General features: G+C 38.5%; 1 protein-coding gene across 4 annotated transcripts in view; it reads left to right on the top strand.

Annotated features, from left to right (window-relative positions):
* The window catches only part of FBLN1 (fibulin 1), an 80,355-nt gene that overhangs the window by 5,868 nt on the left and 54,476 nt on the right, over nucleotides 1–20,011 (top strand). For all 4 annotated transcript variants that reach the window (XM_015870504.2, XM_032446523.2, XM_015870512.2 and 1 more), the window contains exons 2-3: nucleotides 7,085–7,184; nucleotides 15,654–15,789. In XM_015870504.2, coding sequence (XP_015725990.1) covers nucleotides 7,085–7,184; nucleotides 15,654–15,789 — 236 coding nt within the window. The remainder of the gene's footprint in view (nucleotides 1–7,084; nucleotides 7,185–15,653; nucleotides 15,790–20,011) is intronic.

Genomic DNA, 20,011 nt, shown 5'->3' with positions numbered 1-20,011 from the left:
TAGGTGGTGAAGCCAGGCCTTGTAGGATGCAGTAGATCCACTGGTTTGTGTTTTAGTCAGGAGCGCATCTTGTCTTCAGGTTTTGTGCATGTGTTATGAAGCTCAAGCTGATATCATCGAATCATAGAATAGGTAGAGTTGAAAGGGGTCTCATAGATCATATATTTCCAAAGCCCCTGCCATGGGCAGAGCTGCTACCACTAGGTCAGGTTGTCCAGACCCCCATCCAGCCTGACCTTGAGTGTCTCCAGGGATGGAGGGTGGCTTCACCACCTTCTGAGTAAATGTTTTTTTCTTAATATTTAATTTAAATCTTGCCTCTTTTAATTTAAAATAATACCTCCTTATCGCTATCAGACTGTAAAAAGTCAGTCTCCCACCTGCTTTGAATGCTCCCCTCAAGTACCAGAAGGCCCAATGAAGTCTCCCCAGAGTCTTCTCCAGGCAGAACCAGCCCAGTTCCCTCAACTTTTCTTTATAGGGGAGGTGCTCCAGCCCTCTGATCATCTTTGTGGCCCTCCTTTGCACCCTCTCAAACAGCTCCACATCTTTCTTGAGTTGGGGGCCCCAGGCCTGAATGCAGTACTCATGTATTTGTTAGGGAAACTGTACGAGCAGTTTAATGGAAGGACTAATAATGGGTAACTGTCCAAAGGTTTACAACTTCTCCTTCCAACCCCCAGATCACTCCCTTATTTACCTCACTCATCTCCTCTTTTTTTTTTTTTTTTTTTTTTTTTTTTTTAGGTTGGCTGGGGAGGGAGGTGGGAGGCTGTTTGCTTGGTACTTCCCTCACAGAGCTAGAAGGTTCTTTGAGAGGGAAAGGAGGAAAAGTATCCATTTGCTTTTGCTTCTTTTCTTTAGATGTGTAAGGAAGGAAGAGCTTAATTCCAGCTTAATTCTGAAGAAATCCAGCAAATACACCATCTCAAGTTAAGGGATACTGTGCTTTCGTTTGGTGCTCCATAACTCTCAATTCAAAGTGTTTGTTTCAGGGACTTGTGAGGCCAAGTTTTCCTTTGTACATTATTTTCTTTCATCATTATTTCCTCACTGTATGCCTAATCCCTAGGTTTACCCACAAGATTGGGTGCAACAATGCAGTCTTATCCTGATAGTTTGTTACTAGCTGGACCTTTGAAATCAGCTTTCTTCCCTTGTCTAAATCTGTCTCTTTGACTGTTTGATCCCATGCGTCACCAGCCAATGTTTGCATTGCCAGAAAGAGCTATTCTACAGTTACAGTAAGGATAACCAGAAAAGTAAACCTACAAATTCCAGCCACCAGTACTTCACTGTCATCCTTGCTACAAAGGTAGCTGACTTGTCTACCTAGTATTAGCCAAGTGTCATTGTTTCATGAACAACTAGTACGGCAGAGGCAGAGCTGGCCAAGCACAGTTAGTCTGCTCTGAACCTACATCACAGTGAAGCTGCAGCCAAAGGGATACGCAGTTTCTCTGGATCCGTCAGAACAGTATAACTAAAAAGGGAGTTTGGAAGACAAAAACCATGACCCTAATTAATACACATTGTCAACCTGTCATTTTGAGGATCAAATGGTGTATAAAAGTTTGCATTTTTTATTTTTTTATTTTTTCTTCTTTATCTAGGAGTTAGATGAGCACTACCAGTAAGGGAGTTTTCTTGACAAGAAAGTTATGCTGTAAAAGTTGAAAATATTTTTTTTTTTTTTTCTAATTGGAAACTTAAACCAATGCATGTCTGTTGTAAGCAAGGGTTCCAGAAATTCAATATGATGTACTGTTGCTGAAACTTGTTGGACTGGTGCTGAGCTTTCACAGAGTCTGTCTGCTGTCTGTATCTTCATATGCTGAGAAGTGATAATCGTGTTCTGTTTTCTTGCATTCCATTAGTGCTGAGTCTCTTGCAGAGTAAATTGATGTGCTTAAAAGATTGAAAACAACTTAGTAAGAAGTTGTGACTTTGACCCCTTGACCTGGACTTATTTCCAAATCTGTACTCTACTCCATCTTGTTGTGTGTGCTGGGGGGTCGATGAATATCATGGTCACTTCACTTGTAGTGAGGAACTAGAAGGCTTGAATAGCATTAGTGTGATAAGTCCAACTGTGTTTAGGCGTAGCTTTGGTTTGATCATATGATCAGTGATAGCAGCTTTATAAGTGATCAGCACTGAGTAATGAACAGCTATCTTAATCCTGGGCCATGCATCGACTTTTCCATCAGCAGTGCAGCTGTACAGAATAACTGCTATTGTAGGTTGTTAATTAAAAAATCTGACCTTTTTTGGTCTAGTTGGAAAGCTAGTATCATGAGAATTATCCAGTCTGATTTACTCCTTACTTTGTTCCATGATTCCCAGAAGCAATGCAGGGTTTCTCATTCCAGGAATCATGCTTTTGGATAACATTCTTAAGCTTATCTTCATTTACAGAAATTATTAACTGTAGCAGCTGAATAAGCAGTTATTACATCATAGAAGTCTAAAGTTATAGAAATTTTTACTGAATTTGACCACATTTTTTGCTTTGAACTCCTTCACAGTATGGCAGTCCATCTAAGATTAGCAAAGTACTTTTTGAAAACCAACCATATGCTGCGACGTGTTTTGCCAGTGTCAGCATAATTCATAGCTGGCAGATGAATGCATCATGTGCACAAAATGTTTTAATTACTGTGACCTTTTGCCTCTTGTTATCTGGTAAGTCCCCTTCATGACAGCTTCTATAAAATTAGGGATCTGAGTTCCAGCTGTGTTCCTTCTATCCTTTTCCTTGAAGAGGACTCCTGGAACCTCTCTCAGAATACTGCATGTACCACCTTAACATCAAGATAGGGACCCCAGTTGTTATCATATTAACATGTAGAGTTTTCACAGCTCAAGTTCTCATGGCTGCCCTTCTGCACGTATTTTTTTACAGGGATAAGGTGGTGATGGAGATGCATTTGATTTTATCCAAATTAGGCTTGAATTTTCTCCTGAATCAGTCAAGTAACCTGCAAAATCTGAATGAGAAGTAAATGTTACCATCTTAACAGATCTTGGTTTTATCTTCATATCTTTGTCTCATGATATCAGATAGCCAAATGATTTCTTCAGAAGCTTACGCAATGGACCACACAGTTCATTCCTGTATATTACAACTTTCCTCCAGAGTTCTTCCTTCCAAATAAAAGTGCGTATTTTATCCGAATGCAAACAGTATCATCAGCCTTTTCCCAGAAATGTTTTGTCTCTCAGATGCCTGGGATTTCTTTGTCTGACTTGCATGTAACATTAAGCATTTGGCTAATCAGTTTTAGGGGCACCAAGTTCAGAAGAGCAGTACTGTAACGTGTATTTGATCTCAGTCATTCCAGCACAGAGGGGTGCAATGAGCTGCTCAGCTGCAGTAAAAGCCATGTAGTTATATTCAGAATAAATAAATAAGTAAATAAATAAATAAATAAATAAAAATCATCACTTTTTACATAGTAAGTGAGACTCCTTGGGATGTTGTTGCCAAGGTAGCTTCTATTGTCTGCTTTCCACTACCCCTTCTTTCCAGGTCCTCTATATAAGGAACTTCTGATTGTGAGAAGTGAGGACATGCTGCGGCTGCCCTGCACTGTTGGTTCCCTGAAGAGGACAAAGAAGGCACAGATGTCCTCAATACGAACTGCTTGCCCAAAGACTTCCAACTGGGAGCCACGTGAATATACACACGTACAGTTCAATCCACAACACTGGAAAAAATAAAGTTACAAGGCAATAAGTCTACCCTGTTTCTAAATGATCATTAGTAACTCTTGATGCCAAAAAAAAATCAGAATGAATTCCAGTGCAGTCAGGAGATGAACCTTGAGGTGTGAGACATGCGCTTTCAGAGATTTTGCAAGAATAGAGTTTTATCCATATAATACCATTTTTAATGGCGAACTGTGAAGGAAAGCTAGAGAAAATGTTTTTCGCTCTTTTATTGTTATGTATGAGAAGAATGGCCTTGAGGGTGGAGTCCTTCTTTTTTTCTGCTTGTTTTCCACTTCCCCCTGTTCTCCAGAGAGTTCTAGTAGGATCTTTGGAGGATACGAATTCTGATGTCACAAAAGAAAAAGAAAAAAAGAAGGGGATCTTGGACCACAGTTCTCCCTCAACAATCTATCTGAAAGCCTTCTTTTTCTGGACACACTTCTGCAGAGGAAGTTGCTTAGCTTGGCCTGCTTCGATTCTTGAGTTATTTGGTTGGAGTAGAGGTGTATTGCCAGAGCTGGGAGGAAGAATCTGTGTCCAGAGCCAGGGATTGTCCTTCTAGAGAGGAATTTGGCTAAAGACTCATTTGTACAAAGCCATGCAAAAGCCTGCAGCCAGCTCTGCACTTCAGTTAAATGTGTATCATTTTTCAGCATGAGTAAGATTAATTGCAGTCAACAGCACTAAAAAAATACAATTATTTGTAACACATTGTATGAAATTCAGTGCATGAAATGTTTGTTAGCAGTATACTGGCAGAGAGCACCAGACAGGATCCCCTATTCCCAAAGAAGAGATCAGACACAAATGTATGTCTTTCACCACAGGCAGATATTTATTCACAGGACAGATTTTCTCTGCGTCATTGTAAGCTGCAATTAGTTTTCAGACACTGGCATAAATTTAGGACACACTGAGGAATTCATGAGAAATATTGCCTGGACTTCAGAGTTACAGTTTTGATCAGTATTTTGGATATGCAAGTAAGACTAGAAGAATGACCTGGGTCACAAAGCTCTCTTATAAGCTAACATTAAGTGCAATTCCATTTAGAAATATAATGATTTTCTTATTACAGAGTGTTTGGCTTACTTGATCCCATCATCCTGATTGCTGTTTACCTCTGTACTATTTTTTGACAGAAACCATGTTCTTCCACAAGCTTTTAAAATAGCCTTTTGTTCTTGTTTTTGTTTGTTTGTTTTTCCAGCCTCCCCTCATATACCAGGGCTTTGATTCCTCTGACCACCCTCCCAGCCTTTCTTTACTCATTTTCCATTTTAATTTAATCTTTCCTAAAGAGGGATAGCAGAATTATCCTCAGTGGCTGAGACATTTGCACAGTAGAATTAGTAGCATCCTTAAGGGTACCTACCCTTAGATGACTGATGCATCCTAAAATCTTATCTAACCTTTTTTGCTTGGAATTGTCAGGTTATAATCACTCATCAGAAATATAGGTTATTCTCTGAAAGCAACTATGTTACTGGGGAGGATTATCTTGCTTTCAGCTGCTGTTTACTGCTCCATGAACAAAAGTTTGCCAGTTGAGGAACATGTATAAGTTCCTTCTGGTCTTTGTCAAAATAAATGTGAACATGAACAGGTTAAATAACATTTTGGCTTCTTTTAATGATTGCAACAGGTTAGAAGGTGGATCTGCAGACAGGTGGAAGAGGGCTGTAGTCCTCAAAGAGCAGGAGCAGATGGAGAATAACCTCATTACTAGAACAGGGAGAACCAGAGGAGGATGTGTGTTTCTACCAGACTCTGCAGGAAGTCATTTGTACAGCTTAAGATGGTGTTGACTGCCATTGTCACAAAGGCACTGATGGTCATGATATTTGCTCACGGGAAGCTTGGTGTCAGATCCTTCTTTGCAGAGCTGCTTTCTGGTTTGTCAGGCTCTGGTGTGCACTGGTGGAAGGATTTTATTCCACTTCAGATGCAGTACTTTGCATTTCCCTTTGTTGAATGTCATGAGGTTCCCCACTGCCTAGTTCTCCAGCTCTTGACAGTGCTCTTGACCTGACTGTTCAGTTTTCAGTCCACCTCGAACTCTTAAAACCTCTTAAAGCTTGTACGCTGTCTCCTTGTCTCTGTGGAAGTATTGGGAGACAGTGTCAAAAGCCTTAGTGAAGTAAAGGTACACAGCAGCCAGGCTGGCCACTTTTTGTAGAAGGCTTAGAGGTTGACTAAGCACATTTTTCCCTTTATAAATTCAAGCTGACTTCTTTAATCACTTTCATATCCTCCTGTTCTGAAATGGTTTCCAGAAGGATTTTCTCCTTCAGCTTCCCAGGTTGTGAGATGACACTGACAGATTTGTACTTTCCCCGATGTTTTCTCTTGCCCTTTTTGAAGATGGGGGGATGTTTTTTTCTCCCATTCTTCAGGAACTTTTATCAGACAAAGATAATCAAGAGTAGTTTCACAATGACATCAACCAGCCACCTCAGCACTCCTGGGTGCAACCCATGAGGTCAATTAGCCAAAAACAGATGAGACAAAGGTTGCATATTTGTTCTACGAGGAACTGTTCATTGTGTGGACTGCAAAATAATTAATAGGAAAATGTGACTCATGTTTTATTCCAAGTTCTGATGCACCTGCTGTGCAGTGAACTTTTGCACTTGGAATATGAAACAAACATGTAGTGATTGTCAGTTCATTAATGGTATTTAGTTTTCCTTAGTTAGAGATTTCAGCAAAAATAATGCTCTGCACAGATAATTACCTTAAGTATGCTTTTGCTCTGAGTTTGAGGGTTGGTATCAATTGGTATCCATATAATTTTTATTTTATATTTTAAGTGATTAAAACACTGCATACCTTTATTTCTCTCTATGCAATATTTTTTCATTACAGGCATATTTTTAGGTCAAACAGATTAATTGGATGATAACCTCAGGAAGAAAGAACAACAGTTCTGTAAATTACTTTATAATGAGAGTCACTCATCTTTCGTGTCACTTAGTTATTTGACTTATCCTGTTTTCTTCTGTATTTTGATGGTTCCTTATGACTACTGCCACTTGTGATAATAAAGAAGTGCAATGGGACATATCTCTTTACATGCAATCTCTGCCTGAACTGTTTTCTGCTGGAGTATCAGTCCTTGGTCTGTGTCTTTATTTGGAAGGATAAAGGAAACTGTAGGTTACTTCACAGATGAAGAAGTACCTTGGGCTTATTGCAAGGTGTTGATGGATATCTCATTGGGCCCCGGCTGCCTTTCTGGATAGGTGCACTGTTCTATGCATAGATTAGGGAGGGAAAATGAACTATCCTTCTTTCTTTACACTCACAGTTACAGTAATATTTATTAAGATTATAAGATTATAATATGTTTCTTTTCTCATTTCTGCAGATCTTTCGATGGAAGAATGCTGTGACAAGGGTGTTGAGTGGGCAAACGCAAACAGAATATGTACTTCTCTACCATTAATTTCTGAGTCCAGAGAATGCAGGTATATTATACATTACATGAAAATGTGAACTCTAGTATAAAACCATGGAAATGGCAGGTATGAAAGCTGATTATAAAGTGAAAAATCTAGCTCTTACATCAGAGTTTTTTATATCTGTGTTTTCAATCCTTGAAGAAACCTGAGGACTTAACTTCTACTAAGTCTTTTAAATTTCAGCTGCTGTTTTAGTGCAGAGTAACCCTGCTCTACTCTGTTCATTGTGCACTGTATCCATTAGAAGGTTTTCCACTGATATCTGCTCACAGGGCTTGAACTTAACCTATAGTCAGTGTATTTCAGCATGGCTTTACTGATGTCAGCAGAGCATCTTCACCTTATGCTGACTGAAAATTTTTGAGTAGATGTTTTTGAAGAAACAGCAGATCATGTACATGAATAGTATATAGACTGTGTACATATGTATGTATTTAAGACAGTCTATTAAAACTGCCTGTTCTTTATGATGCCACACAGATAATTGTCTGCAGCTTGGAATTATATTTCTTGATGGGGGAGCTTTAAGCTTCAGTCAGCTTTAAACTTCAGTTACCTAGAGCATATGACTTCTGTCAAATATATTCTATTGTGTAGAATAGTAACTTCACTTAGTAAATACATTTCCTAATTCAAATTAGACTTTATATGATACTGATTTATTTTTTGCATCTAGCAAATGAAATAATAAAGTCAAACCTAAAAATTAGTTGCACAGTAGTATTTTGGTAATACTGAATGTCTTATATGATTGGAGGCACACATATTTTTCCTCTCAGTTTATGTTGTATTTGCCATTAAATACACTCATTACATTTTATTTGTGAAGCTAACAGTTTGTGGTTGGTAATTTGAGGGATAGCTTCGTAGACAATTTTATACACATTACATTGCCTCCTCTGTCTTCCCAAGTGGATTGCAAAATGATTTAACTTCAGTAACTGTAGCAGAGTTGGATTGATCTTTGTTATGGAAAGAATGTTTCTCACAGTCCAGTCTGTTCATGTTTTCTGACTTCTGCATTTGTATTGGCATTGAAAGCAGTCTCTTAGGCAGAAGAATTGACAGATAGGACTTAAATCCCGGTTTAGAAAATGCTTGAAGAATCAGAAGAGTTACAGACAAAACATGAGGGAAAAACAGGAAACCAAGTTGATTGAACAATCAGGCATCAAGAATCTCTATGATTATCATTTAATTACTCTGATGAGTGATTCTGCTGTAAATGCAATTCATTTTCAAAGAGTGCCATTTTAAAGAGTCTTTAGGACTTCACAGGAAAACTCGAAAAGCTTATTAATACTTTGCCTAACTTTTGTGTATAATTGGCACAATAAGTAAATTATAGTGATGTGATAGTAAATCAGAACTGGGTAAACTCGCATATTCTGTGAGAAGTATGAGTGCTCATCAGACAAAAATAGAAGTGGATAAATTCACTTGCATCTATTCATGGCTGTGGCATAAATAAACGTAACTTCCCTTGAAGCTTGGCTCCACACTGAGAAATGGCTAAGTAAAACTGGCACTCTTTACTTTCTTATTTTACTCCAGTTATGGTTGCAGACTGGCATATCTGTGAAAAACACAGGAGTCACTTTATTATGCCATTTCAGACACAAAAGTAAGAGCCAAATTCTGCTCTTCTTTATTAGTGTAACTGAAGCCAGAATGAATGAAGAGGGAACATGATTCCCTTTGCAAGCACGCTTGGATAACAACACTGATTCAGCATATACATTCCTTTTGCACAGAGATGTGAGCAAAACCAAAACCAGATTCATTACATTTGCTGACATCTAGGCAGGGAGAATATGGCACAGGATATCTTATTGGTTACAGATTTCAAAAAGAGCTTCAGATTTCAAAGCTTGCTTTCTATTTAGACACATACGCAACAGGAGCTGCTGGGGGCCAGTCTGTCTGATGTCTGCCATTTACTTAGTTGTTTAAAGCACTGCTGGGACCTTCTGACTATTTAGTGCATCGTGATGTTGAACAAACAGTCTATAAAGCCCCTTGTTGAAAAAGTCATGACCTCCTGTGTGTAGGATCCATTAATACATTATGCCAGAGGGTGCTTGGTTTGTCCCACATGTGCAGAACAGTTCCATGTTTACTAATTGTATGAGGAGTAAGCTGCCTTATTGAATTACAGTGCACCAACTTGACCTTTTTTTCAGTCACATAAAGCACATTCATAGGAATCCAGGAGGATTTCCATGCAACCAAGCAGATAGCTGTGGACTTCACTATCTCTAGGATTCATCCCTTGAAGTCCCTTGTGGTCACTGAGGGACTTGCCATCTGTGTGGGTGTCACTGATTATGGGCAGTTTATACTGCAGGTTTACATCTACACTAAAGGTGTGCTAGATGAAGTTCACATGAATTCCTTAAATCTACTTGTTACTTGGTTGCATTTAGCTTGAAACACAGCTCCTAGCCTGAAGTCAAAACCTGTCTACAATCATTTGTTGTGGTGTCTTGTCTACAAATTAGTATAACTCCTCATATTATCATTCTTTAAAATGATAGGGTTTTTGTTTGTTTTGTCTTTGTTTGTTTGTTTGTTTGTTTTGTGTGCACTCATGAGTCAAAAAAGGTGAATGTAAGGTTTCGATGAATGATGAATTTGGCTGTCATAACAGCAGCTTTTTGCCCATTCATCCATTTTCCTGTAATGTGGTCAAACTCACAGCAGCTGGAAACAGCTGCCATTTAATTAATTAATTTATTTTGGAACTCAACCTGACCAATAAATCTTCCTTACAAAATGTAGAGTTTCCCCTGCTCAGAACTCTTTGCAAATGAATGTAATTCCTGCTCCAGAAATAGCATATCTTTGTATGACAATTGCTTACCCTTAGCATTGCAAAAAGTCTTTTTGGAATTACATTTGGAACAACATTATTCATAATCAGTTTTGCAAGAATGCACTAAAAAAAAAAGATGCACAGCACTCTGCTAGCTGCTGTGCACAGAGCAAAAAGGTGATCCATGTTCCCAAGCAGAGACCAGCAGCAGCACTTCAACTCAGACCCAAATAGGAACACAAGGAAGTAATAAGACATGACTGTTTGGAGTGATAGGAACCAGATGTTTAAGTGCGGGTAGATGGCTGTTGATTTATGCCATTGTAATCCTGGAAGAGCCTGAGACTTCAGGCATCAAAATCGTGACAGTTTTGTGTCTGAAAAAGCTGTTTACTTCTTGAGAAAATTTCTTATTTGTCATCTCTTTTCTGTAGCTTGCTAAGTGTGCCTCGGTCATTTTTGCTTTGCAGTCACATTGATAGAAGAACAATGCTGTGCTGTCAGAATTGTATTGCCACTCTTGTAGGATGATTTGCTTACTTCATCATGTAAATAAAGGCAGAATCAGTCCTTTCTCTGCCACAAAGTTATCAGTATCGTTTATCTACATAATGCATGGCATCAGTATAAATTTACCTCTTTCTTCTGAGAAAATTTTTATTAAGTAAATTACAAAGTTTAGATATGGACTGCAGCTGAGTAATTTTGAGGCTTGTTAATTCAATAAGTTTTCAGTCCCTTTCTAACCTGCAACATATGATCAAACATACGTATTTTAATTGTTGTCCAACTCTTTAATTACACCTGCCATGTATCATTCATTATACCAGATCTTGCTCTTACTTGTGTAGCATTTTAAACTTTTGCTGTAAGGATGAAGGGTGGAAGATTCAGCTTGCATTTGTAAAATAATTATAGAGTGGGATCATTCCGTTTTTAAATCAGTTTGGTTTACTTTTAAAATCTTTTTTCAAAGGCCTTTCATTATGCAAGCACAGTTTAGCACCTACATAGTCTGGAGGCTAACAGGCAGGAGAGATGGAGACATTAATGAAGAATTTTATTTTTTTTTTTGCCTAAGTGAAGGAGACAATAAATAAATTGTTTTCAACGCAAAGTTATAATTTTTTTATGGAAAGAAAAATAAGTAACTCGGAAATCTACACTGGTTTAGGTGTATATCTTCTAATTAAAATCTTACCTCTTTTAACTTGAAATCATTCCTCCTTCTCCTGTCACTATCAGACTGTGTAAAAAGTCAGTCTTCCTCCAGCTTTTAAGCTCTCCTCAAATACTGAAGTCTTCTCCCCAGAGCCTTCTCTTTTCCAAGCTGAACCAGCCCAGTTCTCTCAACCTGTCTTCGCAGGAGAGGTACTTTTGCTCTCTGATCATCTTCGTAGCTTCCTCTGGACCAGCTCCAACAGTTCTGCATAGTTCTTTTACTGAGCGCCCAAAACCTAGATGCAGTACTCAGTCCAGGTCATGCCTCATGGAGGTGGAATAGAAGGGGACAATCACTGGCCTGTCCCTGCTGGCCAGCCTTCTTTTGATGCAACCCAGTGTACAGTTGGCTTTCTAAGCTACAAGCACAAACTGCATGCTCAAGTCCAGCTTTTCATCCACCAGGACCCATAAATCCTTCTTGCCAGGGCTCCTGACTGGGTGAATTCTTCTCTTACGGATGGCATTCCTTCCTTCTGTTGTGTCAACTGCACCACACATCTTGGTGTAATATGCAAACTTGCTGAGGATGTGCTCAATCCCCCTGCCTGTGTCACTGATGAAGATGCTGCAGAGCACCAGTCCCAAGACAGACTCCTGGAGTACACCACTTGTAACTGGACTCCACCTGAACATAGAGCCACCCAACCAATTCTTTATTCACCAAATAGTCCAGCTTTCAAATCCACATCTCTTCAATTTAGAGAAGAATTTATTTTGTGCGCAACCATGTCAAAGGCCTTGCAGAAGTCCACATAGATGTCATCAGCAACCCTACCTTTGTCCACTGATTCTCCATCCTAGAAGGCCTCCAGACTGGTCTGGAATGATCTCCCCTTGGTAAGAGGGAGACATGCTGGCTGTCTCAGATCAACTCTTCATCATGTGTTTGCTTTAATGTTGCTTCCAGGAGGAGCTGCCCCCTTATTTCCCCAGGCACAGAGGTGAGGCTTAACAGCCCATAGTGCCCTAGGTATTCCTTTCTCCCATCTTGAAAATGAGAGTGATATTTTCTATTTTCCACTCACCAGAGACTTCACCTGGAAGCTCTGATTTTTTAAGTATGATGAAAAGTGGCTTGGCAACCACATCAACCAGTTCATTCAGGACCCTGTTATGTGTGTAATCTGCCCCATAGACTGGTACACATTTGGTCTCATGAGGCAATTTCAGACTTGCTGTGCTCCTACAGTAGGAGGGATTTTTCTCCCCCAAACCTGACCTAAAGGTTCAGGGTCATGAGAAGTTTGGGAATCCTGACAGCCAGCCTTCTCCATGTCTGTTGTAGCCAGTTTTCGCTCATTTATCAGAGCGGGTACATTGTCTTTTCCTGTCTCTTCTGATCAATGTCTCTAAAGAAGCCCTTGTTATTTTTCACATCCTTTGCCAGTTTTTTTTTTTTCCTCCTGTACCTTGGCTTTCCTGATACCCTCTCTGCATGTTCCTACATTCTTCCTAGGCCACCCATCTCTGCTTCCTCTGCTTATGCTTTACCTACATGTGCTCCTGATCCCTTCAGCATCAGTATAATTTCTTAACTTCAGTTATAATCTAATTACCTTATAATGGAATAAATTGAATTTTAAATGAACATCTGCAACAGAGAATAAGTATTTTCTGAAGATCTGATTCACATCTGTCTGTTAGTGATCCATGAATAAAATGCATCTTTCGGAGACTAGAATATACATGATTTTATCTGTAATATCCTGAGTGAATATCAGTTACGATACCACATCGTCCTAGATGTCCCATATATAATGTTTTCCATCCTAGCAAGATTTCAGCCATATCGTAAGTGCATATTATAAGAATTTAATTCAGTAAAGTTTGTTTATGCTGTATAACTGAAAATCAGAATAAAGCAGATGAGGAAGAAGTAGCTTTTTTAACTACCAGGAGTAATTAAACACAAAACAAAGGAAAACAACCAAAACCAAAACCAGGAAAGTATTTCGCTTATTTCTTTTTTCAGAAATAGTACACAGGATAAGTTATTTTTTTACTTGCACAGACACAAATCTGAATGTCCTACTAACCACTAGAGTTGGTTCCTTTACTGTGAAGTAGAAAGTGAGTACAGATCACATTTGGGTCTAAGCTAGGGGAATACATAGCTTAGCAAAGGTAAGGAGAGAGAATCTTCATCTCAAAAGTCTTGAGTCTAAATTGCTTCTGGTGACATGCTGTAGACACCAAAGAATGGCTTTGGTTGGGAGGGACCTTAAGGATCATGTAGTTCCAGCTCCCTCACCACCAGTGTGGGAAGTGGAGAGCAAGGGAAAAAGGCTGGTCAGCCGGACTGAGCAAATCAAGATTAAGACCATTAATGTACAATTTTTGGTAGCATTATTCTTTGCCATCTTTCAAGGGTTTCTGCCTCTGTTACAGCCACACAAGTGTTTACAGTCTCAAGCAATATTTGTGACCAGTGTAGCTTCACTGTAGGATTCAGGCAATTAAGTGTAATTTTATTGTTGTTCTGAGAATGAACAACTGGTATTTTAATCTAGTATTTCCATTCAATTGGAAATTCCTTGTTACAGTTGGGGTGGGCCACATGACTTACGAATACAGCTGTGGGAAAAACTTTGAGAAACTGTTTTGTTTTGGTTGCAATTGCCAATTTGTCAGGGATTTCAAAGAGATGTCTTGTATTTGAAAAAGAAAAGAAAAGGAGAAAAAAAAAAAGCCACACTTGAAATCAAACAGATCTCCTGAAAAACTTCTGCTGCTTGTTTATTTGTTTGTTTGTCTGCGGCCAACATCTCTATATCCTCAACAGGACTAAAAGGATCTGTAAAGTCTCAGCTCCCCAACATTTAGGCCTGAAGCTCAGGTTTTACAGGCCTGCAGAGCCCTGACAGGCAGACCACCTCGGAGCTGGGCTGGGACTGGAAATTCTGCATCAGAGGGAATCGCAGCAACAAAAAAAGCTGCATGTTCTTCCCAGACTGGAACTAAATCAAATATCAAAAACTTCATATATTCTGCCAATAAAGTTACCGTACTGGGCATAACTTCTAGCTATGACTTTAGAATCTATTTTTGAATCATTTGTTTATGAAGTTTGCCTGACTTCTGTTCCTATGCCTTGAAATTCCATATATGTTTTTGTCAATGTGAGAACTGCACTGTCAGACCAATACAAAACCCAATATATAAGAATTTGAAATCTCCAGGATCATAGCTTGATATCCTTGCCTCACCAGCATGCACAACAAAGCAGTCTAAGCACCATATTAATATTAATGTATTCAATGTCATCAGTCTGTAAGATATGCAGAACTTTCCACGCTGTATATTTCTTGTAGATCTTCAGCATAACTGGGTATGACTTTTAAGTGCTTCTGTTGGACTGGGAATAAAATTAATTTAGCAGCTTGGATTACTTTGGGAAAGTTTCCTTTCCCCTTAGAAACTCCTGCAACGGTATTCTCAGTGAATGGTGAATGGCATTATCAGAAAGCAGACGTTTATGTTTGTATCTTGTGTTTCTATCTTTTGTGTAGTCTGATTTACTTACCTGCTTTTTTTTTTTTTTTTTTTTTTTTTTCCCCCCTGTTCCCTGCTGTTTGTTATAGGAGATGATAGTGGTGGGAGGGCATTAAGCCTTAAGCTCTATTGACAATGCTAGCCCATAAAACAGAGTTGTATGTTAGAGGAGTGGTGAGAGCAGAGCGGACCTGTCTCCTTGGGTGGGTGACAGATGCATAAGAATTTAAAGCGTTCTTGCTCAGAATTTTTCAACAGGAACAAGGAGACATTTTTATTTAATTAATTCAATGAAATGGAGAGGAAATGATTTTATGAGCAGCAGAACTAACAAAACTGAGTTTCCTTCTTCATTGCCTTTCTTCTCCTCTTTATTGCAGTGCACTTTTTTCTCACTGTCCTCAGTATCTTCAGTCCATGCCATATTTCCATTTCTTCCCCAGAGTGACACTCTGAGCCTCCTTCAGTGTGTTGGACTGTTTGAACAAGGGTCAGCAAATGCTAGTATCAATTGGCCATAGGATTGTGGACTTTTAGTGTCCAGAGCCTGACTTTCCTTTTCTATTAGTGGGAGGTGCTGACTGGATTCTTATCATTCTCTGTTTAGCCACCAGCTGTGATAATGCTTACCAGATTGCAGTGTCCTAGTGTACTGTGGCAAATGTTGTTGAAGTTATGCATTTACTTCAAAAACCTTTGTAAGAAACTGCAGGGTAGACAGAGAGTTTAATTGTATTATACGCATCACCTTAACTATTAAACAAGTGACCTAGATATTCTAGGTTCTGCCTAAACAATATTTTCACTCCATGAAATTTCACAAATGTCCACAGGAACCTCTTTCCATGTGATTAGTACAAGTGCTAATTGCCAAACCAAGCTGCACTATCTGTTCTTGACTTACATGTGACATTCTTCTCCCATTGCTTCCATGCTCTTGTCAGCATGACTCAGGTGCAGTGCTGTCGCAGCAAGCTGGAGGAGCACTACTGTTCAGATGGGATTGAATTTGCCAACGTGCGTGAGGAGTGTGACTCACACATTGGTGAAAATTCCACCTGTGAAGCTGAATACTTTAAGGTGAGATATCAGAGCTACTCCTGTTCATCTGTTCAGAAAATTGTACTAACTAGATTAGTATTAAGGTTGATCCCACAGGTCATTGTACTCAGTTCTGATGCACATAAACAGTTCTTCCCCACCTACGCCTCTTGTCTCAGTTAAGACATTAAGCTTTGTGTGTCTTTGAGAGAACAGTCCCTCTTTGAGTGAAGCAGTCTACTTAATTATATTTTAGTGAAGACAGATGGTAAATTCAAAAGGGTGGAAAGTCTCAAATGGATAATTGGCTAGGAAATTACTTTTGCATCAACACAGTGTAGGAAGGGATGGGTAAGAAACTCAGGCTCATTTCAGACTTCAGCTTTCATTAGAGTTTTATTGTCTAAGATGGTGGTCCTAGGGCTAGGACTGAAGTAAATCCTCACAGCACACTTTGTAATTCTTTAGTTAGCTGACTTTGATTTCCAATTTAACTGAGACATCTGTGAGCTTGTAATAACAATATTTGATGCTAGAATGAAAATGCCCATCAGTTGCATCTTTAATTATGTGTTCTATCCTCCACCTTTATTACTAGTGTCTTTATCTCTCCTTTTTTTTTTTTTTTTTGTAAACAATATGTCTGTGACCTTGACCACAACCTTGACCATGACTCAGTCATGGACAGTCTGGTCCTATAATAGATTTCAGTCAGTGGTGATGAAGATATGGTGATTTTATTACTTCATACTACTCGAAAATGCTGGATGTTTTGGTACCGTAGAATCATTGAATCATCAAGGTTGTGAAAGACGTCCAAGATCATCCAGTCCTATTGTGCACTTACCACTCACTAAACCATGTTCCTTAGTACAACATCTAAATATTTCATGAACACCTCCTGGGACAGTGACTCAACTACTTGGGGCAGCCCATTCCAGTGCCTGACCACTCTTTGTGAGCAGAAGTTTTTCCTAATTCCCAACCTGAACCACCTCTGGTACAACTTGAGGCCATTCCCTCTTGTTCTGTTGCTACTTACGAGGAAGAAGAGGTTGACCCCCACCTGGCCACAACCTCATTTCAGGTAGTTGTAGAGAGCTATAAGGTCTCCCTTGAACCTTCTCTTCTCCAGACTAAACAGTTCCCTCAGCTGCTCCTCATAAGACTTGTGCTCCAAGTAGAACCCTGCTGGTGGTGGGGCTTTGAAGTAATCCACATTCTCGCTGTGAGAAGAACAGTAACATGTTCTGTTGAGTCTGTCATTGGCTTGCCACAGACTTGTTTGTACATACATCATGTTTTCTTATTCATGAGATAATAGAAATAAAATCACAGAAGAAATATCTCTCACTTGTTGACCATGTGTGGGATATACCTTGCTTTGTCAAGGACAGGTACACTGAGATTCTTGTACCATTAAGAAGCTTGTCCATCTCTATCTGAATATAGAAAAACACTGAGAAGTAAAGAATGAATGAACGATGACTGGGATGGCAAATACTCTGCTGATTCAAGTTCTTGCTGTTAGAGATATGTTTATAACAGCAATACAGTTCTAAACAAATGCCAAAGCACAACTCTAAAACAGAATACAACTGTTCAAGGAAAATTACTTTCCTGTCAATTGACTGGTGTTTCAGTATGTGTTCTTGTCAGCATGAGGAAGAAGTGTTAGTAATTTTTTTTTTAAAGTCCAGTTTTCTTTACAGATGTCAGGTTTTTATGGTGACAGCTGTGTTATTAAATAAAATGGACTAAAATGGACTAGGCCTTGATCTTTAGCCCTGGGAATAAATAACTGAACATAGCTCATGTCACGAAAGTGAAGGCTTTCCCCTGCAAAACGCATGTGTGTAGGCAGTTTGTGAACATTCTCTGACCTTTGGTAACCTCAAAATATGCTTCAGGGCTGTACAAGAGAATGTTAGTAGTCAATAGAGCTTGCTAATACTTAAACAGTAGAGAAGATTGTGGACATGAGCTCATGTTTTGTCCCTGTTTAATTTACTTGTATAAACATTATCAGTTTTATTTAACATTTTTGAGCCACATTCTATTCCTCTATTCCCTAACAGGAATATCAACATGCACATGTCTAGCTGTAGTAATATTATTGTAAATCATTTCTTTGATCCACGATGGTAATGCATGATTTATGATTTAGTATCAGTGAATAATTCATCTTTTTTTTTTTTTTTTTCTTTTTTTTTTTTTTTTCTTCTGATATTATTTTGCACCTGATGACCTGGGTTCATTCAATATATTCTGTGATTATACTCTGCTGTGGTAAACTAACATTCACGTCAAGCTTATCTCACATGGACTTGGATCTCATTTTGCCTAGGCTGGTCTATTTTAGTTTAGTTTAAATAGCACAGGAAGTCTTTTGGATTTTGTCTCCTTCAGGGAAACAGAAAGAGTAGCTTGGTATTACATTTATTAGGATTAGTGGATCAAATGAGGCAGCTGGTTTGACATTGGAAAGAAGATAAAAAGACCATGTTTGAAAACATTTCCCTCAACTTTTACATTTTGGCTGTAAGGCACAGGTAATAATGGACATAATTCTACTTCTTCAGGGTTTTGGAATTACAACTTCTCTTGCCTTAAAAAAATGAATGCAAAATTGATAATAGGTCTTTAAAATATTCCTCAAAAGATTGTAAACAAAAGCAGATTTTATTGCTGATACAGGAAATGGAAAATGGTTAGTTAGGAAAGCTTCTACCGGTGCAGCTCCTCAAAAGGGGAGAAATTTGTAGATATTTCATGTTCTTTAAGATGCTTGGATATCTTCACCAAATCCTAGGCGCTTTCTTCTTCCAAAGATCAAGGTACATCAAAAATATTTTGTTTGTATATATTAATTGAGCTTAGCATTTTCATTACCATGGCCTACTGGTAATAGTTTTAGTTTCTGTTCATCTCTTCAAAAATTATGCAAAATTCCACTGAGTTGCCTGTATTTTTTCTGACCATTTTTCACATTTTTCATATCCATCTACTGGTTAGTCTGGATTTCAGCAAGTGAGAGACCTCTTGTGGACAGACATAAAAAAAGCAGTGTTACTGTATGGTTTACCCTCCAAGTTTTGGTACTTTAAACAATGACATAAATAGTAAAGAATTATTATCAAATGTAACTAATCAAGAAAGCTTATCAGGTACAGCAATTTCAGATTATTTCTAATCAAATGAAAATAAAACTTCAGACATTTTATAAGTAACTGTTGCTGGACTGATGTACTTATGCCAACTTAATTTTCATGTTGTTAGGCACTGGTAATTTTCCCTCGGTGCAGTCAACCACAGCAATCAGGACAGTACAGTAAAGCCTTATTTCTAAAATAACTGTATAGCATTGCAGCATGTACTTATTCCTTTCAGTGAGAGGGCAAAATATGAGAGCAGTGGAGGGATCATACGAATAAAGGTGAGAAACAGATTTCTGTCACAGAAAGCTTAAGGTTGAAAGGGGCCTCTGGAGGTCACTTTTTCCTATCCTAGCATGAAGATCAAGTCATGTCTTAGATTCTGCATGGACTTTTGCAGGTGAGAGACAAAGCAAAAATGTCTGAGACTATTATCAGGATCACTTAAAAAGCAAAAACTTACAGGCAGAGAAATTGTGGCATTCAGTGGTTCTAGCAAATGAGTAGATGGTCTGCCTCTAGACAGCTGGCAGCCTTTGGAAAATGACTGCAAGCACATTAAGGACTCAACTGATATTGACTCTAGACTGCATTTCAGTCTAAAGGATTAAAGACTATCAAAATAAACTAACAACCCTGGAAAAAAATATTAGTGTGAAAAAGAAAATATTGATATTAATTTTATCAGGATAGTGCTAGTTATAACGACATAATACCTAGTGTCTTGGCATACCAAAGTGCTCTGTGAATATTGGTTAAACAAGCTTTATTGCTGTTATATTATTACCATTCCACTGTGGAAGAACAGAAAGAAAAAAGGAGAATTAAGTGACCTTCCAGGTTCACAGATGACATGTGTAGAGGATTATGCAAGTATACAGGGTTCTGAGTGTGCTCTGCATATGAGGCCATCTATCAGCTTCTTCGTCTTACTTCTGTAGCTGAACAAGAAATCTTAGGCTTTAGAACTTCCAGTACAAAATATTTTAGGGTCAATATTAAAAGCCACCTATGGTAAATATCAGTTAAGAAAATGTTTGACACTTTCCACGTCTATGTAATTTTGCCATGGTATATGAACCTAAATTATTATCATTATCAAGATG

This window comes from Coturnix japonica, chromosome 1, assembly GCF_054131305.1.
Source record: "Coturnix japonica strain WE chromosome 1, WE-NBRP24, whole genome shotgun sequence".
Taxonomy (NCBI): Eukaryota; Metazoa; Chordata; class Aves; order Galliformes; family Phasianidae; genus Coturnix; species Coturnix japonica.
The sequence above is the reverse complement of the archived record's forward strand: the minus strand, read 5'-3'. Positions and strand labels throughout refer to the sequence as shown.